We start from the raw sequence: 26,302 nt of genomic DNA, 5'->3' as shown, positions 1-26,302 counted from the left end.
GAATATATAATCCGTGTTCAGAGAGGAGTTTCACCGGAAAACAGTTGGCAGGTAAGTTTTTTTGAAACTGTGATTCATGTAACCAGGAGGCCTTTTTAGGAAGAGTTCAAATATTTTCTCTTCCTGGTTTCTTAAATTTTGAGCTAGAGAGGGAAATGTTGGTTTCGAATGAGAATTGAGAACATGAAGCCCTTGAATGCTTTTGGTCAAGAAATGTGAGAAAAACAGTATTGCTGCCAGTTATGGAAGGCATGTCGTCTTCTGCCGTTGTGAGTTGTGAATATTCCAGGAAAACAGGAAAATCGTGTGTGTCGTGTTCTTACTGTGTACTGTCATGGCCATCGTTTTTAACTCTCAGATGCCCGTTTGCCTTCCCTAGTGCTAAAATCGCAGCCTTGCTGATGCATGGCCAATGCAAACCAGAAGTAGTCATGAAGATGCTCATGCAATGCTGTTGCTTCCAACTTGGGAAAATGCATTGTTTGCAGAGACCTCTGCTCGCAAATAGTTTTGGAAAAGCTGTTTTAAGCTAATATTTAGAAATGTACTGTATTTCTGGTTGAGATGTCATTAAATGCAGCTCTTCTTTGCTCTCTGGCAGTGTGGCATAAATCCAGTAGTTTTGAATTTGTACAGAGAATGGTTAAAAGAAGAAAAAAAAGTTTATAAATGGGAATTACTTCTCTCTGCTGGGATTTTTGCAGTGTAAAATGCTAATGAGAATACTAGTGTGTTTCCTCAATCTTGTCTTTATATTTTGCAGATTGTGAGGCGATACAGTGACTTTGACTTGCTTAATAATAGTTTGCAGGTAACTTTTACTCTTGATACATAGATATAAAATGCCTGCTGGAGGGATATATTTAAAATGGTTTGTGATATTTTTATATATTACAGTGAAGAAAACTTACAAATTCACATAACTGTAAAGAGAAACTGTGATCTTAAATATAAGTTGATTTTTTTTTTCACTCTTAGATTTTCTCTGGGAAAAATTTTAATTTTAGCTCAATAGCACCAATTTATATACAAATAGAGGAGATTGGCAGACACTGAATCTTTCCCTTCAGTACTGTGACTTGTTCTGGTTTTATGTGTTATTATTTGTTCCTTCTTTGATTCAAAGAAAGCCAAGGCACATACCAACCTTATAAATTCAGCATTGAAGTGCTATGTGTCTCATTATTTATATTCCTCTAAAAGCACTTCCAGATGCTGCTTATCATGTGATGGATTTCTGTATCATTGAAAAGTGTTCCTTAGTTAAACACTGGACTTACTGTGTGTTTTCTTTTTCTTTTTTGGACAGTTATTTCTTTTTATAGAAAAGGGGAAAAAGCAGAGTATATGAGTGAGTTGCGGGGGGTATATGCAGTGACTAATATATGCAGGAAGGAAACTTGTTACTCAAGGTTTCCATCGTACTAGATAGGCAAGCAAGATAAAAGCAAACACTTCCGAGATTTGAGGATAGATTTGTTGTAACTTTTAAGAGACTTTTCTCTATTAAACATGGTATGAATTCGGGAGCTTAATACTGCTTCTACTTCTCTCTCTCTCTTTTTTTTTTTTTTTTCCCCTGCCTTTTTTTCTTTTTTGCCCCTTTTAATCAGTTGGCTGTCTGCTTGGTGAACCTTAGTGGGCAAAAACGTGCAAGGATGTTAAACTGTGCCCTCTGAATAGGATAAGAATCAGTTACAGCAGGCTGGGAGGTACATGGCGGGGGAAGTAGTCATAATTCAATAGATGGAACTTGGTCTAGTTTTGTGGAATTACTTATTAAATGCGCAGTAGAACATAGGAACTGTGACCATGACCTAGAAACCTCTTGTGTTAGGTGCTGAATGAAGGCAATACACAGATGTCTCCTGCTCCAAAGAAATCCAAGATTTAAGATTAGATAAGTACCCATGGGAACACATGGAAACGAGGTGGTGCCAGTTGACGTAGTACACAGTAGTCATCAGTAGTCTTAACCATAGTCGAGTTTTGATAGAGATCACAGAGAAAGAACTTGGAGAAGGTTTTTCAAAAGAAGAGAGTTCATATTTTGCAGCTGACAACGAGTTCCTCTTAACCATGGGGAATAGAATGTGTTAAGGCATGAAAACACTTCATTGCCATCTCATTTAACTTGCAAATGAGGCAGCGTTAGTTTAAAAAAAAAAAAAGGGGGTAATGGATCCTTTTGACTTAAATTTAGGAATGACAGGTACCGAATGGTTAGGCCTAAGTGGAAGATCTAGAAAGTGAAGTTAAATAGCTTACATATGATGTAGTAGAGAAAGAGAAGGCCTTTGCTGCTGAGTCAGAGATGCACAGTGTAAGTGAAGACCTCGGGAAATTTTTTACAGCGAATTTGACGGCAAGTTGTAGAATGAGATAAGGAGGAATTTGAGGTCAGAGAAAGATTTTTGCGGCTATGAGACATGCAGCACTTCTGAATTCTTTCCTCCCAGAACGCTAAGCAACAACATCTCATCAAAACATTCAGGTCTCATGATTTGTTTTTAAGCACTTTAAACTCTCATCTTGTGTGTGTTAAAACTGAGTGAAAAAAAAAACCAAAAAAACCCAACCAATGAGCAATAAGAAAACACCAAAAAGCACCCCCCTACCTGCACAACCAAAACGTTCCTGAAAGAGCTGGAGCTTCTTCTGGGCTTAAAGACCCAAGTTTTTCCATTCCCTGTGGCCTACTTGACTTCTGCTTAGGTTCGGGTTGCTGTGCTTGGACCTGCAGCTGAGCTGGAATGCAACTTTCTCCCGTTAATCTGATGCTACCTATACGTTAATAGTAAGGATGGGGAGTTTCTGAGCTATCGAGGCTAGGGGCTGTAGTCCTGCCAGCACCTTGGCTAGGATGAGGGGTGTGTGCCTGTAACCCTGGTACGCATCGGAAGGCTTCAGGCCGGGCTCCCTGACCCGCTGCTGCGTACGCAGCTGGAAGGCTCCTTGCAGGGGCTCCGGCGTTCTCTTCTCCRCGCTCGTTTGCCAGGGATGCACGGAGGCAGCTGACTGTTCTTCTCTTTTGTTAAGTGAATGACCGGTGTATGGTATTTGCAGCAAGATATCTGACGTTGGTGGAGCATTTTATCGCAGCTCTTGACCAGAGCTTGCCGAGAAGGCTGCGGTTTGAAGATAAGCAAGTTAATTCCCAGGTTCTTCTGTGGCGAAGCCTCCGCCGGCTGCAGCGCTGAGCTGGGGCCCCGAGAAGCCGGCTCGAGCTTGGAAGCAGGCAAAGCTGGGATCTCGGCGAGGTGGTCTTCCCCAGCAGAAGCTGCTCTCGCTGTGCCGTGTGTCTTGGCAGATGGTTACAAAAACCTGGGGTGAATGTTAGTTTCTGCTGAAGAATACCTACGTTTGGTTTTTTCCCCCCTCCCAATAAACAAAACAAACTTTTATGATAAACTAGAGTCCTCCTCTCTGAGATAGTTGCTAGCTCTCAGGTCAAGAATTTAAAGGTGATCACGATTTGATGTGCTTTTCCAGTGAGTAACTTTAATGTCAGAGGTGCATTTTGTTTTTATTTAGAAACTCCTTTTTGAATTGAAGGAGGAGTGGTGTGCCAGACAAAGTCTTGTATGCCTCTGGTGTTAAAATGAAATGTAGGTGGTAAATGTAAGTGCTGTAAGCAGTTCGTTGTTGCTTTTGGGTTTATTCCTGGATGTTACCTTTTCCTTAAAAAGAGTGCTCAGTGGACAGGATGATTTGTACCAGTGCTGGGGGGAACAATTCCTGTGTTTGTGAAGAGGAAGAGGAAAAAAGGGAAGGGATTGCTACCTCTGCTCCAGGCTGTTAAGCTTATCCCTTACTTTTCCCACTAGTTAAAATGAGGGTTGTTCAAATGCTGAAAGTCCCTGCCTTCTCCCTGGCGAACTCCTTGCTTTAGAAATGAGGTTATTGCACGTATGCAATTTGTTTCTGCAACACACATTTTTTTAAAGATAATCTCCAGTGAAGATTCAGCACACACCAGGCAGGTGCTTTGATCTGCTGGACAACAATGTGTTGACAACATGAATAATTTATTCTGGCAATTCACATGACGTAAATGAATATAAATACTGTGTGCAACCTAGATCATGTTTAGAAAACAAACCTCTTTGATCTGACTTATATGAAGCTCTGGATTTCTGCAGAATTTTCCATTTTCCCATGTCTAAATATTTCACTGATTTTTAACTGAAGTTTTGCACCACTTAAGATAAAACAACTACTCTATATCCACTAGTAGATTGCAGTTATTTCTGGGGTGAAATGTATATAGCTGTTAAAAACTGCACAGCAACAAATTTAGAAATTAAAATGGAAAAGTTGCACCATATTCAAAAGTACAAGTTAAAAAGCTGACAGTAAGGGTTTTTATATTACCCATAATGGCAGTAGAGGCAAAGGAAACTTATTAATTTGCACATACATTAAATAAGCATAAATTTCATCATGAGAAAATGGTAAGGTGTGAAATTTTTTTTTTGTGCTATGGCAAAGGTATATCAAGAATTTTAAAGAATTTGGCTGAAATTTAAAGCCATTTAGTAGCTGAAGGGTTTGTGTAGTGATCTTAAATGCATGAATCACTAGCAAAAGTTTATCTCCTTGCATTCTCGGTGTTGTTGCATTTACAAGTCTCTTCTCACTGGGATGTGAGTTATCTGACTCCTTGCCCTGATAATAGTACCTAGAAAAAGCATAAAGCTTGTATATACAAAGTAAAAATTATTCAGTTGTTAACACACAGAAAATACACAGAGTAAAACACATAGAAAATGCAAAGAGTATTTTCTGGCTTGCAGTTTACTTCCCTGAGGTATTTTGAGAACAAGGCTGCAAAATAATCATTTTTCCTCTCTTTTTAAGATCTCAACTCTAAGTCTACCTCTTCCTCCCAAAAAATTGATTGGAAATATGGAGCGTGAATTCATAGCTGAAAGACAGAAAGGACTCCAGACCTATCTCGATGTAATTACTACCCATCACATACTGTCTAACTGTGAACTGGTAAAAAAGTTCTTGGATCCAAACAGCTATTCTGTAAACTACACTGGTAAGTGAGGGATTTTAAAACTGCATCACAACTTCGCTTTAGCATGTATGCACATCTTCCGTTAATGCTGACAAGGAGTTACACTAAGGCACAGAGAAAAAAAACTTACTTCAAAGTGATCATATTTTGTGTGTGATTATAGATGATAATATTCCACCAGGTGTGTGCATGGATAATGCTGCAGTTATCAATACTAAATATTTGCATTATTCTACAGAGGAGTGATGAGGGTCAGGATTTATTTAAGATGAACTTGGGAGAAGGGTGCCACTGAGAGTGAAGTCTATTTTTTCACTGTTATTTGTGATGAATGGAAAGGGTGATGTTTAGAAGTTATTCGTTTACTGGAGCGTAAGATAGAGTTAAGGTTGTCAGCTCTGCGTTCTGCTAATACAGCTGGTCTTCTGAGCACTGAATCTTGCATTTGTTATGGTTCAGGAGTTTTTCAGATCAACAGGAACAATTGTGATCATCTTGTCTAGCTCCCTCTATCCCTTTGGGCTGTGAAACTTCATAGAACTGTTCGAGCTAGTGGGGTTTTCTTTTTTTCTTTTAAGGCATTATATACTTTTGAATAAAGAAAAAAAATCCACAATGGTGGGGAATCACTGTCTCCCTTAGAATGATGTTCTAGTGATCAGTTCTCTTCATTATTGAATGTTTCTTCTCTTAATTTATCCAACTTCAACTTCAGCCATTGGAAATTGTTAAATATTTGTCTGATAGACTGAAGAGCTTCCTCTAAGTGATGAAACACTACACTGCAGATTTAGTTCACAGGCAGACTGACTCTTTGCAAAATGCAAACCTTATTTTCATAGAAGTACAACCTACTGAAGCAGGAACTTACTGCTTCCTTTTCACTTGTCTTTCTGCTTTCCCTTTGTATAACATCCTTGTTTCTTGCACTTCAAAGTGCAAAGAACATTTCCTGGATGTTTATGGTAAGCTGTGGAAGAGATGTAAATTATTAGTAATTCTTTAAGGGCGGAATTTTTCTGGTTAATGCTGAACAAGCAGTTGAAATCCTCTAGGAGATAATGCGACTTCTGTGTTAATTCGGAGTGCTTTCTTTGGGACTGTCATTTTTTCAGCAAGTTTTGGGGAAGTTAATAGCACTCAAGAGGTTGGCTATGTTCTCTGGAGAGTTTTATCAATTTGTCATTATTTAATATTGCAGCAGTGAGCTGATATGTATTGCACTGTTCTCTCTCTTTTTTCCTAGCATATTTTTGATAGAGAAGAGAGAGTACAGAAGAGAGAAAGTGCATGCTTACCTTTTTGCAGTATTTCTATGCCAAGATAAGTGATGTTAGAGCAGATTCTTTGTTGGCATAATCGCTTAATGAATGCACCAGTTGTATTCCCAGTTGTGGGAAAACTCAGTAAACAGAAGGTTGTCCTATTTTTCAGAAGTGCATGTTGGATCATGACAGCAAAGTACCTTTGTCTGTGCAAAATAGGGCAGAGTAGCAGGTAGCAAAACAAAGAACTGATTAGTTCATGCGTAATAATGGCAATGTAGATGCACATTAAAGAAATGTAAAAGTTACCACTTTTACAGGTATAGCTAAAACATTTCGTATCATACTATAGCGTGTACCAAGTGTGAAAAATCTTAGCTGTGAGCATTGGATTTGAACTTGGAAGTTAAACTCTAGTATAGATATAATGCAAACTCAGTAAGATAAGTTTTCCTAAGACAGTGGTTTCTGTTTTCTTAGTGGATATGAGTTCTCAGGTTAAAAATGCAAATACCTTTTAACTGTGTTTTCACCTGATTTTCTTTTAAAATGATTTTGCTGACTTAGTTAATAAAACAAAGTCTTAATTCCTGAAGGCTTCCTCCTGGCGTAGAACATTACCTAATGTGTATATAACCTAATTAAGTAGTCTCTTTTCTTTTTCTTTTTTTTTTTTCTTTTCTCCCCAGAAATTGCCTTACAGCATGTTTCAATGTTCTTCCGATCAGAGCCAAAGTGGGAAGTAGTAGAACCATTAAAAGATATAGGTAAGAAGAGCATGTATTCCTGAAAACTTGCCTGACTTTTCCAACTATACCAGTTGTCCTAAGATAAGGATACTATCTTAGCTTACAAACTTTGTCCTGCTTATAAGCCATGTGATTCGGTAATGTTTTAATTAAAACTACTGATGACTATTTCATTGCAGGTTGGCGAATACGTAAGAAATATTTCTTAATGAAGATTAGGAATCAACCAAAGGAACGGCTAATGTTAAGCTGGGTATGCTTTCATCTTATCCTCAAGCCTTTCTTAAATTAACTTGGCTTGTATCATTTATATTGACTATCATGTGTGAATGACAGAGGTGCAGATTTGGGAGACTGGGACTTGAAAGAGTTTTGAAAGCCCTTAGGTGGATGCGTGGTGTGGGAACTTGTGTTTCTTTTCTCTGTTGACAAATCCAGTTTGAAAGTTTCTGTCCTTGGTCATTTGTTCCCACCCCTGCACCTCAGGTTACTGTTTCCTTAGTGGTAATGATGTAGCTGCTGACCATAATATAAACCTGCTCACTGGAAAGAACAGAGTAATCCTTTTTAAATTACCATTTTTTATTGCTGTTTTCAGGTTGGTTGTTTCTGTTTTTGTTTTTTACTAGGATCCTTAGTTGTTCTGACAAACTAATAGGCATGAATTGCTCCTTTGAGGTAGACATGTTGCCGCCAAATACTTTGTCATTACTAAATGCTTATGCTTCTGTGCTGAGATGTGCTGCACTCTTAGTTATAAAAGCATAGCTGTTTGTGAGACTTCACTGGGGAGCTGAGATTGCTCAAACCTGGGGTAAAAGAGAAGTTTTTTAGTGGAGAGGAAGAAGGTGGGAGTTTAAGCCCTATCAGCACACAATTTCCCAGTTTTGGGGTTGGCAGAGTTAATTCAGTGGTGGTAATGCGTGTCAGATACTGGGAAGGGAGGAGGCAATAATACTTACTTACTTACTGTCAAATTCTTTGTATAGTGAAACCACAGCCTTATTCAGCCTTTTAAAGTTTGCTTCTTTGTGGAGTCTCCTTGCTTGCTCTTCAAAATGTATTTCCAAGCAACTGTCTTAACTTGTAAGGGAAGAATATAGGTCACATTTTCTTTATGGAGTGCAACTTCTTCCCTTACGAGGCCTTTCTTTTTCTATTATTTCTAGGCTGATCTTGGCCCTGATAAATACTTGTCTGACAAAGACTTACAGTACGCTGTGAAACTTCTTTCTTCCTGTTCTGTGAGTATTACTTGAAGGCTTTTAAATTGTGCCAGCACAAAAGAAAAGCTTGCAAGGGCTGGTCTTGCAAAAGCACACGCAGTCTAGTAGAAATAGTTTGTAATTTTAGAGTTGCTTTCATTTAGAGATCTGCAAACCTTTTAATTAAATTTCCCACACAATGAGGTAACATGTTCTCAGCACAATTATAGGATTATTACAGTAGCTTCAGGGTTGTGGTTAATTGTATTTTGTCTTCTGGTGACTTCCTACAGTACTGTGAGATCACAGCTTTTATTTCAACTCTTCAGGACTCGTAGGCTGTTATGATAGTGCTGTTGAGATGTAATTGCTAACCAGTACACTATGGATATTCTCAGTCAGCAGTGGATAGGGCAGTGCAATGTGCGTAGTTGTGTTTTTCACTACTTTGTTCTTATGACAGGAGTATCTTAGTAGAGGTACAACGGAGGCTGTACTTTTAGCTCCTGTGCAATGCCACAATCTAAATCCAGTAGGCTTCTGTCTGAAAAAAATAGTGGTATTTTACTCCAAAGGGAGTTTCTCCTTAAAACTGTTAAGCATGTGAGAGACAAGCTGAAAAGGATGCGTTTCAACCTGGTGAACTTCTGTGTCATCCTGGAACTCAAAAGATACCGTGATTGAAACTGCTAGTTAGGAAAAGACCCCTTGCTCGTGTCTTGATTTTGATACATCACTTTGGGTCTAACTGTTGGGTTGAAAAGCCTAGTTTTCAACCTTTTTAGTTGCATATTTGTAGTGTGTGTAATTTATTTCTGAATCTGCTGTCTCACTGGGTTTCAGAAAGTTACAGGAAGCTGCTATAAAAGTTTCTAAAGACATTATCAAAACTGTTACGAAAACTATTAGTGCTGAGTTTCCTTATGTGCCATAGAAGAGCATGAAAGAATCCATTTGCGTAGCCTCACTTAAACCTGCAGTAAACCTACATGTATAAGTGTTAATAGGGCTGGATTCTTCATTTATCCATGATGTCAGTTGGTTTAGTTCTTGTTTAAAAAAAAGCTGGATTTTTCTTTTCTTTTTTTTTTTTTTTATGGGGGCTGAGCAGTGTTCTTGTGAAGCTTTCTTTGCACTTGCTTTGGATAGAGACTAAGTAACTTGAGCAAATGTCAGTGACAGAATCTGATTAATTACTTTAAACATGTAATTCAGACCTAGCTTTTCTTTCTTTTGAATCAAGCAAAAATCAATGTACAGTATCTGTCATCTGAAACGTAACCTACGGTATATTCTTTTTCTTTTGGTAGCATCCCTATATTTACAAAGTCACTTTTGCCACTGCCAATGAATCTTCAGCACTGGTTATTAGGCCATTCAGTGAAAAAGGGACACTAAAGGACCTTATTTATAAGGTAATGTAATTTTTTATTTTCAACTCAAATGGTGGAATATTTGCTGAAATGTTCAAAGAATGTCTTACTGTTTACCATCTATTACTAAGTAAACTAAGACAACTGCTGGCTTTTCTTAGTCCTAACTGCATTTCATGCTCATGGAACTTGATATATGTCTGTTCCTTTAAAGGCAAAACCAAAAGACCCATTCTTGAAGAAGTATTGCAATCCTAAAAAAATTCAAGGTCTTGAACTTCAGCAAATAAAAACATATGGAAGACAAATATTAGAGGTATTTTTTCTTTTTGCTTTATTTACCAGCCAGACTGCCTTTATGATTAAAGTTGGTTCTTACACTGTTTCTAATAATAGTGGTGTTTTAGCTGTGACACTGCAAGGACAGTGCCTGTAGGAAGATGCAATTTTATTTATTTATTTATTTTTAAGACCAATTGATTTAACTGGAAAAAGTAGACAAATTTTTGAGCACATGAGTTTTATTTCGGTTCTAAAAGAAAAGCAGCAGACTTTGAAGCTAAACTTAAATGGAGGTTAAGTGCTGGGGCTTGAATTTAGATATATCTGAGTGAGGCTGTTTCTGACAAGAAAGGTAGTTAGTACCTGTGGAGCTGAGATGGGAGAGGTGGTAATATAATTTTTTTTCCTTGTGGACAAAAAGGGAAAGAAGTAATTCCTAGCCTGTGGATCATGTGCCATAAAACTTGTATCACTGAGTGTAAGTTTTTTTTGCATTCCAACCATGATATTCAGTGGAATTGTGAATTTTAGTTTCAGGTCTCTCTGGGAGGTGTTTGTAGGCCTACTTTGAGGATCAGCATCAAATGTTTGTTTTGTGAGGAATGTTACTGGTGAAATGGGAATGAATAGTCGGCCAAAGGTGATGGTGACGGCAGATCGAGCTGAGCAAGGGAAATGGAGAAGCAATCCAAAACAGGGGCCTCCTTTATTATGTGTCTGCTCTAGTATGGGAACATTTGATATCTTGGGATCATCTGAGTGTCTTGCAACAGCACTCCTGCTTTGTGCTTCCAGGTATTAAAATTCTTGCATGAGAAAGGATTTCCTTATGGCCATCTTCACTCCGGCAATGTGATGTTGGATGGAGACACGTGCAAGTTACTAGATCTAGAAAATTCCTTGTTGGGACTTCCGTCGTTTTATCGATCATACTTTTCACAGTTTCGGAAAATTAATGTAAGTTTTGAAAAATTAATTCAATTTAGCTGACTCTTATGCATCCCTCTACTTGTGTTTATGGAGAACTGACTTGAATGAAAAAAAAAACCCCTTCCCTTGACCCCTTTTTTTCCTGGAGCTTTTCTCCATCAAATCCCTTTTCAGCTTCCTCCAAATCACTGCGTGGCTGCGTGGAAGTCTTATTCCAGCGCGCTGGAGTGGGGCTGAGGCCAAAGGCAGGCAGGCAGAGGAGGGCATGCACGTGTTTTCTCGACAGCGGTGCTGGCACAAATGCAGCCGAACTGCAGCCTCGTTACCTGGTCCCTTGGCCAAACACTGGGCCTGTTTCACAGGAGAACGTATATTGTCTGCCACGTTTGGGTTGCGCTTGTATGTCTGTGTAACGAACACAGTTTATCACTTGGTCTTAACTGAGAGTGGTAATCAGCCTTGACTGTTACGGCTGCTGTGAAAATAGATTAGACACTTGTAGGCATCTGTCTCTTCAAAACTCTTATTTTCTATTTGTTTGTCAGCTGTCTCCAAACTGCAGGCTTGCACAGCAAAATAAGACCTTCCTACAAAACTACTAAACCTAATTTGCCCTGTTGTAGCAATGCAGGCTTCTGGCCAGCATCTTGCCTTGCCTTTAAGTGCTCATTGTAGTAAATTGCATGAAGCATCACGAGACGGCCGCTTGCTGACCTTGCTAAACAAGTTCTACTGTGTTGTCAAAGAAACGATCAAAAGTTCATGGTTAGTCCAAATCTGTCAGTGCTGTCAAATCCCTAAGCCTTTAAGTAGTAAGGGGAGCCATTTCTGTCTAAACATGATCCTAAAATTTAGGAAGTATCCTGTCTGGGAGCTTAGCCCATATTTAAAGCTTGTACAGACCTGAGGAGGGGTGAAAGGGGCTTTCCTAGGTTTGTTTGGTATGTGTTTTTGCTCTCTCTTTATTTACCTCCTTGTAAAGAGGTAACTGGTTATATTATCTTGAACTTCATTCTTTGCCATTTGACTTATGCTAGGAAAATGTACTCTGTTGTAATTCACGTCGATATATGCCTTCCTAAACTGCTGTGCGTGAAAAGAGTTTACTCCTTACACATTTTTACAGAACATGGCTATACTAATATCCCATTTGTATCATCACTTACAGGAAGAGAGCAGTAATTTCTTTTGCTTGAGGTGTGAAAACTTCTTTTGAGCTAAAGTTGTGCAGGGAAATGGTTGTGTTTAGGAATTATCGTAGTGGTATCTCTTTCCATCTTCAGATACAAGATTGCCCTTTTTCTGTAATGGATTACTGCATGTTTACAAACTGGCTGGGGAAAAACGAATCAATTCTGTGTGGTGGTTTAGGTTTTTGTTTGTTTGTGTTTTGTTTCTCTGCAGACTTTGGAAGGTATTGATGTACATTGCTTTGGACACTTACTGTATGAAATGACATATGGAAGACCCCCGGATACAATTCCAGTAGACAGCTTCCCTCCTGCACCGTCAGTGTTTGTTGGTTAGTATGCAATCAAGAAAGCTTCAGTCTCGGCTTCCTGGGTGCTCTGCCTGTTAGCTAAGGTGCTGTGAAAGATCAGCCTGAAGACTTTTGGAGCCTGTGGCTGGAAATGATGATTTAGTAATTTTTAAAAATGGGAAATATGTTCTTCTTCAAATATACGTAGCATATAAATACAGTAATTTTTTAAACTAAGTGATAAAACAGTTTCTAGTAATTGCATGCGTGCATCCCCTGGCCTCACATCTAACATTCTTGAAAAGTTTGTACGTGTAATGTAACGTTATAATAAAAACCAAATGTTACATGGCTTCATCACTGCTTGGCTGATGGAGTACTTAGAGGAACATCGCACAGCAGTGCCAGACTTTCATTCTGAATTGTTTGCTATCCTGCAGTGCAAAAATGTGTATGTTCTTATTCTTTCTTTGGTAGTGTCTGTGTTGGAATCCATTCTGACCTGTGAAGCTATGAAGAATGGCATGCCAACTGTTTCACGGCTCTTACAGATGCCGTAAGTCTTAATGCACTTGTTTTATCCTCACAGTAATGTTTTTAATTATATTAGCAGGAAAAAATTTTGTGCTCTCATTCCTTTTTGGAAAGATTTGCCCCTCATTCAGAGGGATGTATAGTGTCTCCCAAATGAAGCTTTGAAATTATCACTTGATTGAACCCACCGTTTGTGAATATGATACGTGTTCATTTAACTTTTTTGTCTCTTGGTGTGTTGGAGCTGTTATGAAGGTGTTTTATTTAGCGTGGTGCTATGATTTAAATTGATCCAGCTGTTAAAGCAGTGCAAGCGTGCTTAAGAACACGTACAGATCCTTTCAAAGCACTTAAAATAAGAGATCTTTTTGCACGTCCCCTTCAGACTTACTTCAGTAGATTTTGCTGTCGGTTTACTTAGGGCTAGCAAAATAGATCTCTTGCTGTGCTTAGCAGTGTTTTTAGGCTGGGTCTGGGAGTGAGCTGTTATGTGGATGTTCTGACTGGTTTCGTGCAGGGCTTAGAGATTCTCTGAAGTATAGGCAGAATAAATTCCCATACAGGTTCTCCTCCCAGGTGCAGTGAAGTGGTAAAGGCAGGTATGGAGCAAGATGAGAATGCAGAAAAGGAGCAAATGTCAGCGTGTGACTAGGCTGGAGATGGTGCCTTCTGCAGTGCCACCCGTCCTGCAACTAGGAGACAGTCTGATCGGGGGAGTTGCCCGCTGTGACTGTGCTGTGGCATGCCACCCAGCACACTGAGTGTAGCGTCGCAATGGTGGTCTCCTGTTTTCTTAAAACAGGGTGCCAGAATCGTGACCTCTTGAGTGATGGCCAGCCCATACCTACATCTGGGTCTGGTCTCTCAGACTGTAGATTGCAGTACATTTAAAGCATGCTCCAAAATTCATATTTCCTGGTTGGAAAGAGTCGCTGCAGTCTTGTCTCAACCTTCTTTTCCCTCTGCTCCTCTCCCCCTCTGCCCGGAAAGGAAGGAGGGGGCAGACAGAAGAATGTAAGCAGGGGAAAAATATGTTAAGAAAACTGTGTGAATACAGGAATTTATAGGTGTTAAAAGATGTTGACCAAGCAATCCATGCTCAGCTGTATCTGATGTGTAGGATATTATACTACATTCCCTTAATACCTATACTTCTTATAAAAGTATTCTAGATAGATGTGCAACACAATGAAAGTAGTTCACCTATTTATTAAGCTATTCCATATAAACTATGAATCCACGAATTTTGAAAAACATATAATCAGAAAAGATCAGAAAAATGCCCTGTGAACAAGGGTATTTTTTGTTTTTTAAGTCTGTTAGTTTAATTGCATCTGTTTTAATATTTCATGGACTACTGTTCTTATGAACCATGACTCTAGACTTGAATTTGTTTTCTTTAGCATGGGCTTGTGAACAACAACAACAATCTCTGAAACATTTATCTCGGAGCCAGGCTTGAGATTTCTTTCTGGGACAGTTTTCTAGTATGTTCTCCAGAACAAAGTATCTTGAAATGGACCAATAGTCCATTTTCAGACTAACATTGCCCTCTAGTGTCTTTGTTCTGGATGGAAGAGGATTCATGATTTATGCTGTTGCCGATACCATAGAGAGGAGAGTGAAGCTGTTAGCGGTAGTTGCTTTAGTTACCTTTGCCGGAGTACTTGCAAGACCACAAATAGTTTGAAATGTTAAGTTCCCTCATTGATCTTTCGCATGTTTCTTTTGAATGCTTAAATAGCAGTTGTGCTAAGAGAGTTTCCTTAAAAAGCCCAATGATCTTTCAGGTGAAATTCAAAATAACATCCCTAATAATGTTTTATCATTAACGAATCCTTATGCTTTTAAGGAAATGGGATGCTTGTTTTGAGGAAACTCTTTTCTGCCTTTGGTAATTGTAGCTATTCTATCAGCTTTCGAAACAATTCATCTAGCTGTAATGACTCTGCCATCCATAGTGGCTATATTCTGAAGGTTGGACGCTGCTAATTTTACAGCAGGGCTTGGAAGTTAAAAAGCAGTACATAAACACCAGGGGATAGGGATGAGGAAAGTGGAGGAAAAGGGGGCAAGAGGGAGTTAGGTGAACAGCACCAGTAGTATTCTCTCTGTGTTTCTGCCCATCTCTTGGGGATAATATTCCAATTATTTCTTTTTTTATCCACTCGCAGATTATTCAGTGATGTCCTGCTAACAAATTCCGAGAAACCACAGTTCAAGGTAGAGTTGAACACTGATGTATCCTTTGTCTTGATTTGCTGATGTTGTGTAAGTGGCAGGCTGGGGATAACTATGCGTCGAATGACAGATAGGGTAGAGGACAGCTGGCTTTATGGTGAGGTCCATCGATATTGGACTTGCTTCGCTGACATGTACCAACCAACTTTGTAACACCCCTTAGAAGGAGAGCAGGAGGACACAACATGTCCCACGAGTAGTTCAAGTGCAGTTCCTGTGCTGGAGCTAAACCGTATGACTAATCACAGTGCTCTGAGCGGAAGCTGCTGAATAATCCGGATCCTTTGGAGTGAGAGGAAGCCAACTGCTAAGGCCTGGGGGAAACTATTTTGCTGGGTCACTGTGAGACCATCCGCACGTCCAGCAGCCGGCTCCAGCGCTGCAGTGGTGGGGCTTCCGGGGAGCCACATCCCGCTCCTGTCGGGAACTGTCCCCAGTGCGCTGCTGCTGGCAGGCACGTGCGGTGTCTTGTGGTTCTCGGCCATATGGCAGCTTATCAAAATAGTTAGCTGTCTCTGCCGTTAGAGCATCCCTTCCACTATTCTCTGTTTCTCTGTCCCTGCTGTTGGATTAGTAGCCACGTTTGGAGGGGAAAGCGCATATCTAGAGTCCTTGGTTTTCCTTCATTGAAGGAACGGTGTCAGAACTTGGGGCTTTAGGTAGACAACACAATCAGATGGCTAGTGAGTTTTAAGCAGTGAAGTTGTGTTTTCCTTTGTCATGTTTTGTGCAATGATGATTTTTTTTTCTCCTGTATTAGATTCCTACTAAGCTAAAAGAGGCATTGAAAACTTCCAAGGAATGCCTAGAAAAAAGATTAACAGAAGAACAGAAATCGGTAACTTCTGCATTTCTTTACTGGTTTTCCTACAGACATTCCGTTTTCTCATATCACTTTTAAATGGGGAAAGTGAGTTTTTACTAGCAGATTTTAAGTAACAGAAGTTTTCATCCATGGATTTGCCTTCGCAAGAATACAGTATGAAAAGCTGTAAAACAGCAGTTTTATGTATGACATTTCACTGTTTTCTGTGGGGCAGCTTCACAAGCAGTGGCTCCAAAATCACAGGATCGCTTTAACTGCGGTATGAGGCTCCATCCTCTACCAGCAACAGTAAAGATAAGAGTTAGAAGTGAAAAACAAACATGCAAAGCAGCTTCAGTGTTTCTCCCATCCCGAACATATCCCTTTTCTGAGAACATTTGAGATCTTGACATGGTCTTTTTTTGATTTTTCCCTTCATTTTTAAGATTCACCAGCACAGAAGACTGACAAGAGCTCAATCTCATCATGGCTCTGAAGAAGAAAAAAAGAGAAGGAAAATCCTAGCACGAAAGGTAAACAACTTTTAAATAAGTTTCTCATGCTCAGAAAGAGATGTGTATCCTTTTGAAGGTGTAGCATGGACTACCACAGGTATGCTGTTGCATTCTGCCCTGTGTTGTTCTTCTGTAATACTTTCCAATTGTTTTAATTTCTGTAGCTAAGTGGTACACTTCCTAAAAAGCTTAGGTTATAGCGGTAGCTGACTTGCTTGGTTTAATGTGTTTGAACTTATTGTCCGAGAACTGGCACAGTTAACGTTTGACATGCAGATGACAGCCTGCGCTGCTTCCTGCTGCCTAACTGAAGACCTGGGAGCCTTTTTCCAGGCTGCTCCTGCAGAATACATTTTGCATTTCTCTTCTTTTTCTGTGGATCAGTTTTCTGCCTTTCCCTTGTGGATGGCGGGCTCTGAAGTTGCCCTGTATGTGTGCCTGGGGATATTTGGGCACAGAACTGCCTTGCTGCTGTTGTCCTTGCGGCAGCACGTGTTGGGTGGTGGGGAGAGGGATGTTGAGCATTGATCCTTGTGTGATGTAGTGGGCAGCTTTTACAATTGTGTGTCAAAATCAGTCTTCATCATGGAAAGAGGTTATTCATTCCCACCTTCTGTTTCTTCTGCTTTGTTTAAAGAAGTCAAAACGCTCTGCCTATGAAAGCGGGGAAGAACACTCAGCAAAATACAGCAACTCAAATAACTCAGGTAACTACAGAGAGAAGAGCTTGCTTCTACACAACTGTGTCAGTGTTTTTGTTGTGTTTTGTCATTTTCTGGGTTAAAAGATCCATGGTCACCATCAGTTTACACAGTAATATTGGACTATGAAAGCCTGATGCCACTGTTTTGAGTATTTAGTAATAGCTAAATTGGGATGTTAAAAATATTGTCAGTGTTAGATTTTCAGCTACCTAATACAAAGCAATATTTCCTTCTCCTGTGCCCTGTTCCTCCAGAAAATTCAGTCCCTTCAATCTGTTGATGACATTTGGATGGAAGGTGTTCTGTTAATAATAACATTGCTTATTTGGGCCATTTAATACTTCAGCATTTAGAGAGAAACTCTGGTGATTTGTATTTGTTAGGTGTTAAGATGAAGGAGCAAATTACCTTTTTAGTTGCTGCTTCTGTGTCAAATTCTTAAACACCAGAGCCTGTGACAAGTCTTCAGTTAGTTTAAAGGAATGATCTGTACTACTGAACAGTTTAACAGAGTTGACTTGCCTGGCTAACGTGTGTCCAAAAGCAACCTGTTGTGGAATAGTCAGGTATCAGAATATCTTGTGGAGTACAGCAACTGACTGAAATCATCTCTTAGAAGGAGAAGTGGGGTGCCATCCATGCAGTGGTACAACTCTTAAGGAGAACAGAATTTGGACGCTGAAATCCAACAGCCTAAGCAACAGAAAAGAGGCGTTTCCTATTGAGGAATACTGTTGAGAGTGCTTCTTATGTGTTTGGACCTCCTCTGATACTGTGTACTGTGAAGCTTCTCTGTTCAGAGCGGGTCTGAGTGACACTGTTCATATGAATGGGGATCTTCCCCTAGATTACAGTGGAAGCAGGATTGGACCTTCAGTCAATAAAGTCAGCCTGTTTCCAACAACCTGTCTTGTCTGACTGTGTTGAATTTTAGCATCACAGCTTTAGTTACTAGACTGTTGTTTTATTTAGCAGGCTCTGGGGCGAGTTCCCCATTAACATCTCCATCATCCCCCACTCCACCCTCTACAGCAGGTAAGTTCAAGAGTCATTGCAGTATTTTGTCTTTTTCTTTAGCTTTTTCTTTTCTCTTTTGTCTAATTGTTGACATTGTTCCCAAGAATAGCTAAGTGATGATGGTCTTCAAGGATGGAATACAGAGATGACATTTATCTTGTATCAGCTTAAGTGTGGGCATTTACTTTCTTTTGAGGGCCATAGAAAGTCTTTTAATACACTTTATTAATAACCTTTCTTGTGATATACATGCATATGATCCACCATAGAGTTTTAAGTGCTTGCTTTGAAGTCTCTATTACTCCAGTCCTACTGGCACTACTACTTTCCAGACATTCTCTGGGCCTCATGTCACAGTACACATTTGTTCTGATGTTATGGACTGTGCATACTCAAGTATTGTTTTTTGGTCCCTTGTTTTTGTGTATTGTCTCTTTACATCTGTATTGCTATGATGTAGTTTCAGGAATTTTGTGTGTGACAAATTGAGTGGCACAAGTTGTGTAATTCTTGCCCGTTCCACTACAGTCCCCTCACAACACCAGTAGAACTGCTTGTGCAGAGAAACGAGTCCAAGTCATTTGGGTTAAAAATAGTCTCTCTTATTTTTGTCCGTTCCCTCTTCCCGTTTGCTAGGTAGCTGTATGAGCAGGTTTGTTAGCATTTAGCACAGGTGGTTGGAAGGGGGACACAATCTGCTTAAATGGGCATTGCCAGAAATAGAAACGCTCATGAAACTGTAGTTTCATTACAAATTTGAAATGTTGAGCTGTTATGCACGTTGCAGTCTGAAATGCTAGAAAAGGAGCACTGGGAAACATCAGTAGCAAAAGGTGTTAATGGAATGTGTTTCTGGAAGAGAAGCTGTCCATAGCGCTGTCATTTGTTGTGATGACTCAGTCATATGATTCATAGTCCAAGCAGCTTTCTACACAGAACAACTTGTTAACTGAAGTGATGCAATCAAATTTGTGCTTGTTGTAAATGATCTTTCAAAGGACATGGCAATCTGTGCACTGTAATTCACATTAGTTGTGCTATAATTCAAATTAGTCATTTCTCTTTCAAGTTACTCTTCAAGTACATTGAAGTGTTTATTTTAGGAACTGACTTCTTCCAGTTACTCTAACCAAGATAATTACTGTCACTGTGTTGCACATAAAGTTTGCTGGATGTACTAACTCCTAGCTAGAGGGTACATTCAAGTTCTGTATGCTTTAAAAAGGCAGTCGCTGCAAATGCGAAAGAAAACCCCATGCCTCCAAAATGGATAAGTATTTAGAAAACACTTTTTTTTTTCTGAAATAAAACTACCTTTTACTTGTGTCTTAACTTTAATGTGCCCTGGAACTTGATTGAAAGCTGTTTCAAGCTTTGAGCATGTGATGCAGGTTTTTGTGTAGACTTGGTCCAAACGTTTCAATTTGGCTCTGATGTTCAAACTACGTTGTCACAGCATGTAGGTCATCCTGCTGCCAGTGTGCACGTGGTGACTGTTAGTGATCTGCTCCGCGTTTGAGGTTGTGCAGACTGCCCTACCTGAAAGCACTTTAGTGTGCTGATGGCAGTGCTGCATTTGATTGGGTGTGAAGGCAACTGCCACCATTTCAGCAGTGCTTTTGCAAGTAGCTTTCATAGCAGAAAATTCAGATATTAGCTGTAAGAGAAAGTTAATGTGCCCGACTTCTCACCAGTAATGTTGCACTTTTAGTTATTCTATGCTGGTATGCTATTAATGACCCAGTGAAAGCCTAATTGGCCCCCTGTTAGGACTTCCTTCATGAAGACTGATGCATCTATAACTCATATCTCTCCCATCCTGCTTCCTTGTACTTAGTAAGAATATTTACACCTAAATCAAAATTTCATGTGGGTACCAGTGTGACAAGATGACTGTCAGAGGGGAATGAAGCTTTTGGTGCGTCTTGCTGGTTTGGTCATGGTAGTGTTAGTATTGTGGCATGCCAAAGCAACTTGCTGATCTGATGCCCTGGCAAAACGAAGGCTGATATGGAAAAGTGTATCCAACAGAAGCCAACCAAATCAATGTCGTGTGTGGGTATGTGCAGAGCTGGGGGACGCTGAGCAGAGGTGAGCGGGCTCCAGGCTGGCCTGCCCTGGGGGAGGAACCTCATTCAGGGAGCTTCTCGAGCGTCTGGCCACTCTGTCCTTAAACAAAGGCCGTATGAGACTCGGCCTGTAGCGGAGTGCTTGGTATAGTCAATGCAAAACGTGCTAAGAAAAGATTGCTGGCTGTAGCAATCTTTGTAATGATGGCTGCAACTGTAGGGTTCAATCAGTATGTAACCTGCTTTGAGGGGAAGGTATCTGCTAGAAATGTAGACTCTCATGAGCTTTTTCTAGTTGACTAGAATATTTGTATTGGATTTATATTGATGAATTGCAAATTACATAATCATGGTAGTCTTAACTCTGTTTTGGTTTCAAAGCCAGAAGACTTCGAATTACAGTCTTGAAAATGCCATGAAACTCATTCTCCTTTGTAGTTTGATATGAAAGAGCGCTATACTTGAGCTGTAGGACTAGATAGCCTGAACATCTGAACTTTGAATGGCTGCATTATCCTTGTTTGAGAGTTGGTTACTTGATAGTAGATCCAGTGCTAGAGGTCTGTACTGTTGGTTGTATCTCTAAACCAACCACTTGCTACTGTGTAACTCTGAAGTAATTACTTGGTAATGGGTGCATTATGCCAAATACCAATTACTGTAGTACCTTGTCTTAAATAACTGAGGCGTATGGGACCTGAGTCGCTTCCCATACATGGAAGGTTCACTGATCTGTAGTTTAATAGTGCTGGTATGAAGGCTACAGATAAACAGTGCCTCCTCTTACTCTCCTGTTGTTTTTAATTTTTATTTATGTGTGACTTTCCAATCCATTGCAAGTGAGTTTCAAGGATGCCCACGTGTTTTAGAAGTTGAATTTTGAATTTGTGCCACAGTGTGTTTTTTAGTAGCATGTGGATACTCTTCTGGTTGGGGATTGAATTGATACCATGTGACTTGTAACTAATCAGTCATTATCACTCAGTACAGTTCAGGTGTCATAATATCAGTAAGTCTGTTTGCAAACAAGCCCAATGGGCACTTTCAGAAAGGACCGAATTTAGTGCAGATGCTAGCTAAATACTGTCTTTGAATTACATTGTTTGGGTCATTGCAAATGGAGATTCTAATATAACTTCTGCAGTTCTGGTACTCTCTCACATGTTTGATTTTCCCCTCCCCCACCCCCCAAATCCCATAATTCTTCAGTTCCTTGAAAACCTGCTCTTTTTTGTGGTTACGAGCTGTGGCTAGAATCAGGAGGGATGCAGAACATTGTGGTGTGGGTTATCTAATACTTCACTGCCTCTTCTCTAAATCTAGTAAGCCCATAAAATACCAGTGAGCTCTCTTACAATAAAAGTTTGGAGGGTGCCTCTTTGGCCAACAGTTTCCTGAATGAGGTAAATAGTTACTACAGCTTCACTGGGCTTCCCTGCAGGAATGAAGTGAGAGTTGTACATAACTTTAGCTATCTTTTTCTGTGCCAGTTGTTGTTTTGAATCCTGCAGTACAGCGTATGTTTCATAGAGAGCCATATGGTGCATCTTTTCTGCTCTTCACCTTTCTGTAAGATGATTTTAATGCTTCAGTGAGTGCTTTCTTGAGTGTCTCTGATCCACGCCACAAAAGTGTAAATGTAGGTGTTAACACTACAGGAAGTGTTCCGTGAATGGATTTCGTCTTCTATGGCTAATCTTCCTGCAGATTTCTTACTAAATAACTCTAAATGCACTTTAATCCTGTAAAGCTTGACCTCTGGCATGTGGAGTTGAAAGCATGTGCGTTGTATTTGTTCATCAAGTATAATAATGTTTAAAGCACAAAAAATTATGGTTCATCAGTCAGAATCAGGCAGTGTTGTGTATGTAATATAAAATAGTCGATCTTCTATCACCATATTTTTTCAGTGAATAACAATGTATTGATTTTTTGCACTAACTTTTCAGCTAACAGTATCTGTTTTTCTTACTCTGACACGAGAACCAGATGATTAACTTGTGTCCTCTCTCTTTCTCTGCTGTCTTCAATAGAGCATGCATCATTTTGAACGTGAATTTTCAGAAAAGTAAGCTAATGCTGATTTATCTCTTTAAAGATGCTCTGTTTCTGTATGGGAAAGTTGAATGCAAATCTTGAACTTGCTTATAGTATTGGGAGGGAACAAAGGAAAAGATCTGAACATTTTTATGGATTGTTTTAATGAAATACAGCATCTTTAAAAACTATCACTAAAATGGTTTTCTTTGTTTGCATCCCATTCACTCAGCCAAGTTTTTAATGCTGTTTGCACAATTACTGTCACTTTAAATTCATAATTAAGTTTTTGTTTCAATTCAGGCATCAAGTTTACAGCATCTGATATACTTCCTATTCCTTTTAACACATTCTCTTAACAAAAATGCCCCTGTAAAAACCCTTGGTAAGTTCTTGTTTGAGTGTTTTRTTCTTACAGCTGTGTGAATGAGTAGATGTGTGGTTGCAGGCAACTTCTTCCAACCTACATATCAGGAAGGTCTAGTAATAACTGAGGACTTGTCTCAGGTCCTTTTCCTAGTAAATACAGGAAAATATTTCACCACTGGGCACAGAACAAGTTAATCTGTAGATGTAACTGCATTGGAGTACACCAGAGTGAGTAAAGAGTTGCTTTGCACCAAGTCATGTCAAGAAAGGAAGGACAGCTTGTTTCTGATTGACTAATTGAAATTAATRAACTTGAAGGATTTCCAGCATCATGCTCTTAACTAATAAACTCAGTATATAATTGCTCAGAGCTAGTCAGATACCATCTCAAAACCTGTGTGTATTTATGTTTTAAGGCAGAGGTCAGGTGTGAAAGAGAGTATCGTTGCCTGTAATCAGGTCTCCATAATGCAGGAGTTTTTTACCTATATGATATTGTTGGCAGCTTAATTTCTATAATATCTAGCCCTGAGAAATTCAGCAAATTTCCAGAAAGGCAAGTGGCCTCTCCTCCCACTCCGCTGTCCTTTCTGCCCCCATCCTGAAATAACCAGACCAAAATTCGAAGATAATTTGGTATCTTGGCCTAATAATATTTAACRATCCAATCAGTTAGATATATAGTGGCTTTTTTGCCTCTATTCATGTTAAATGTGTATCTTCTTTCACTCCCTATGTTGCTGTTGGATCTGTATTCTGTACAGAGTCCTGGCCATGGCTTTCATGATCATTCCCTACTGTGTATTGTACAACTACTTTCATAACCTCTTCAATCTTACCTTGCTGTTCTAGCCCCAAATCTTGTCTTTGTTCCCTGCAATTTTTGCATCTCTTCCGATCCGTCTCATTTGTGACTAGCGTTCTTGGCTCTTTTACAGCAATTCATCTGACCACAAGTTTGGTGCTAGCATTGCTACACCAGTCCTGTAGGGTGTTCTGCTCTGACGACTTTAATGGTGAACTCGTACTGTTCTGAGTCTTGTTCTTCCTTTGGCAACATGTCAAGTTTTGCTTTGCTGTGCTTTACTGGCCATCCGCACACACAGGAGAAACAGGACTCTAACCTAAGGGATGGTTTTCCTGTATATGTAATAACAAATTGGCTCAAATCTTTGGCTAGCGTGAGAAAGGTTTGCATAAGTAAGATGACCCCAAGCCATCAGTCTGCAATTTATTATTTCAGTTTGTGCTAACGTCGTGTAATGTTTTGATTACTTAAGAGAGAAGTTGGTCCATGTGTAACAGGCATGTTAAACTGTCTCAGCTGATCTGATATTTCTACTGGGATTTGCTTTTTCTTCTTAAAGGGAGGAGAGTGAAGACTTTGAGTCTAAATGTATTTCCATGTTTTGTCCTCACAGAAGAAGATTTTCATGCAGATGAGAATTCTCCTGCAGAGTCTGAAGCGCTATAATCATCGCTGTTAATGTAGATTGGCAAAACAGAATGCCTGTGTAAATACTCTGCATTTTGAGCTTGCTCCCATATGGCAAAAGTCTCTCTTTAAAGACTGGTACAAACTGAAAATGAAAGAGCTTTGAGTTGACTTTCATCTAAGATAACTGCTTTTTTAACTACAGCAGTTATTTTTTATTACTACTACTATTACTCATTAGTCTGAGAGTAAGTATTAGTGAGAAACTGTGGGAGAAGTGGAGCATAGAGAACAACTTTGTCTGCTTTTTGTTTTCTGTGCCTGAGCTTTATCCTTAATGGAATACATCTKGAGTCTGTGTGCCATAACTTCCTTTAACTGCTTGGTGTTTGCTTACTTGGTAGCAAGGAGTTCTACTTTGGTAACCAAGGTCTCTTGATTGGCCTTATGTTACTGTTAGACAATGAAGCAAAATGATGTAGTCTTTGCCACTTATCAGTATATTCCTCTTTGTAGGTTAGAGCTGCCAAAAGCAAGTGTTACATTATAGGTGCCGTTCTTCTGTCTAGTCTTACTGTGGAATAACTCTCTTGATCTAGATGAGGGAATTAAAATTCACTGTTGAATTAGTCATAAGAGCTTAATTGTTATGCCTTTGATCATTGCAGAATATATTAGACAAGACAGGAGAATCATTTCCCGTACACATGGCGATGTGCTGCAATGCCACTTCCACGCGGATGTTTTGTGGAACGGCAGGGGGTCACCTCTGAAGCCCTTTGTTCTTACTCTCTCGTGCACCTTCGCTTCCTTGTGCAGAAACAATGGTGCAATGCGCAGCTGCTGAGCTGCACAAGATCAAGGGTGTTTGGGAGAGCTGCGGCTCCCAAACTGCGTGGGCCAAGTGAGGCCACCTGCATGGAGTTGAGCTGCCAGGAACCACCTCCACGCAGGCCCTGACTGCTGGGTTAGCTGCCTGCATGCGGGGAGCCAAGGCATGGAGGTGCCAAGGCATGGCAAGACGAGAAGCGTGAGATAGGTGAGGTGGATGTGCCTGGGGTGAGCGTGGAGCCAGGGTTTAGGGCGACTGGGGTAGAAAGCAAGGGTGAGAGCGCAGAGGCGACTGGTGGGAGTACAGGAGGCATGTGGTGYGAGTGGCAGATTGTTGTGATTCATTCAGCCTGTGAAACAAGTTTGTGATAGCACATTTGGAGAAAAGTCTACTAGTACTGTGAAAGTGTAAAACATTTTCCCCAAAATCTTCTATCTGCAGTTAGTAATCTAAAGATGGAATATAATCAGATCAAGCAGTCATTGCAAATTCCACAGCGATGTGCTCCTTTGTAAGAATGGTAAAGTTTGCCATGGAAATGCAAACAGGTAAAAAGATTCGCTTCCAGTCTTTGTTACTGGTCGTAACCCAAAGAGCAAACTGGGGGCAAACAAGAGAAAGTGAAGACAGGAAGTCCTCTTAAGTGATCTTCATTTCCCTCAGTGCAAGATCACATTCTTGTCATGTTTTGCATCCGTGAGTACTGAGGCACTTCAGGCTTTCTTTCAGAGGTGTCTCAAATGACACGACTTGCCTGCAGATAGAGGGATTTGACCTCTTTGGCATTTTTCATCTGTTCTGTTCTCCACACCTTGCTTGCGTTCAAGGAGTGACAYGAGTGCAGAGCTGACCTAGTCTAGCTGAGCAGCTGCAGGCCTCTGCAGCAGGGCTTCCTCGGCAGAATCAAACTGCATCTTCTCTCCTCAACAGGAGCATCGTCAATACCCCCAGCACCGCCACCGCCGCCCCTGCCACCAGCAGCTCCTCCTCCGAGCACGGAGGTGCTGATGCAGTGCAGCCCTCAGCCCGTTGTCAGTGCAAGCCGAGGAGCCTTGCTCAGCTCCATTCAAAACTTTCAGAAAGGAACTTTGAAGAAAACAGAGACGTGCGACTACAGTGCTCCCCGGATCAGCTGAGGCTACTGGTCGCCCCGGGATTGGATTCGCCCTCCCCCTCCTGTGCCATCCGGGAACGAGTTCCTCCTAGCTGGCAACGGATCCACCAGCAGATAGCAGCTAATCATGCTGTAGCTCTGTTTACCCCTATTTCAGCTTTCCTTGAGTAGCAGCACTACCCCTCTGATTTGCATTGCCACGCTGTGATATTCAAGAACCCCTCATTCTTATTAAAGAACTTTGTTCTCTAGCTGCAGTTTCAGGGGTAAAGCAACTTCTATATAGCCAAATAAAAATCTGAAAATAGGAATGACCATGA

General features: G+C 40.2%; 1 protein-coding gene across 10 annotated transcripts; it reads left to right on the top strand.

Moving 5' to 3' along the window:
• On the top strand, window positions 1-26,302 carry PXK (PX domain containing serine/threonine kinase like). 10 transcript variants are annotated; one of them, XM_026087959.1, is made up of 18 exons: window positions 1-51; window positions 764-811; window positions 4,861-5,047; window positions 6,981-7,058; window positions 7,220-7,293; window positions 8,210-8,284; window positions 9,556-9,660; window positions 9,833-9,934; window positions 10,696-10,857; window positions 12,235-12,352; window positions 12,788-12,866; window positions 15,019-15,067; window positions 15,846-15,923; window positions 16,337-16,423; window positions 17,043-17,112; window positions 18,085-18,144; window positions 22,536-22,617; window positions 25,799-25,887. In XM_026087959.1, exons 3-17 carry the CDS (start codon window positions 4,909-4,911, stop codon window positions 22,589-22,591), a joined length of 1,332 nt encoding a protein of 443 aa, XP_025943744.1. In that variant the 5' UTR covers window positions 1-51; window positions 764-811; window positions 4,861-4,908; the 3' UTR covers window positions 22,592-22,617; window positions 25,799-25,887. The 10 variants fall into 10 exon arrangements, with proteins under 10 accessions (XP_025943744.1, XP_025943741.1, XP_025943742.1 ...); XM_026087956.1 differs by having other exon boundaries at window positions 18,082-18,144; XM_026087957.1 differs by lacking the exon at window positions 25,799-25,887 and adding an exon at window positions 24,705-25,792 and having other exon boundaries at window positions 18,082-18,144.

This window comes from Apteryx rowi, unplaced genomic scaffold (genome assembly GCF_003343035.1).
Source record: "Apteryx rowi isolate R43461 unplaced genomic scaffold, aptRow1 scaffold_75, whole genome shotgun sequence".
Classification (NCBI taxonomy): Eukaryota; Metazoa; Chordata; class Aves; order Apterygiformes; family Apterygidae; genus Apteryx; species Apteryx rowi.
This window is presented reverse-complemented; position numbering and strand designations above follow the sequence as displayed.

What these genes read in the sequence shown, in the direction of transcription:
- PXK (XM_026087953.1), top strand. Translation starts at nt 4,909, where the DNA reads ATGGAGCGTGAATTCATAGCTGAAAGACAGAAAGGACTCCAGACCTAT. An exon ending in TAAAGGACCTTATTTATAAG is followed by an intron (nt 9,661 to 9,832) that starts GTAATGTAATTT and finishes GTTCCTTTAAAG; the next exon opens with GCAAAACCAAAAGACCCATT. An exon ending in CACTCCACCCTCTACAGCAG is followed by an intron (nt 18,145 to 25,798) that starts GTAAGTTCAAGA and finishes TCTCCTCAACAG; the next exon opens with GAGCATCGTCAATACCCCCA.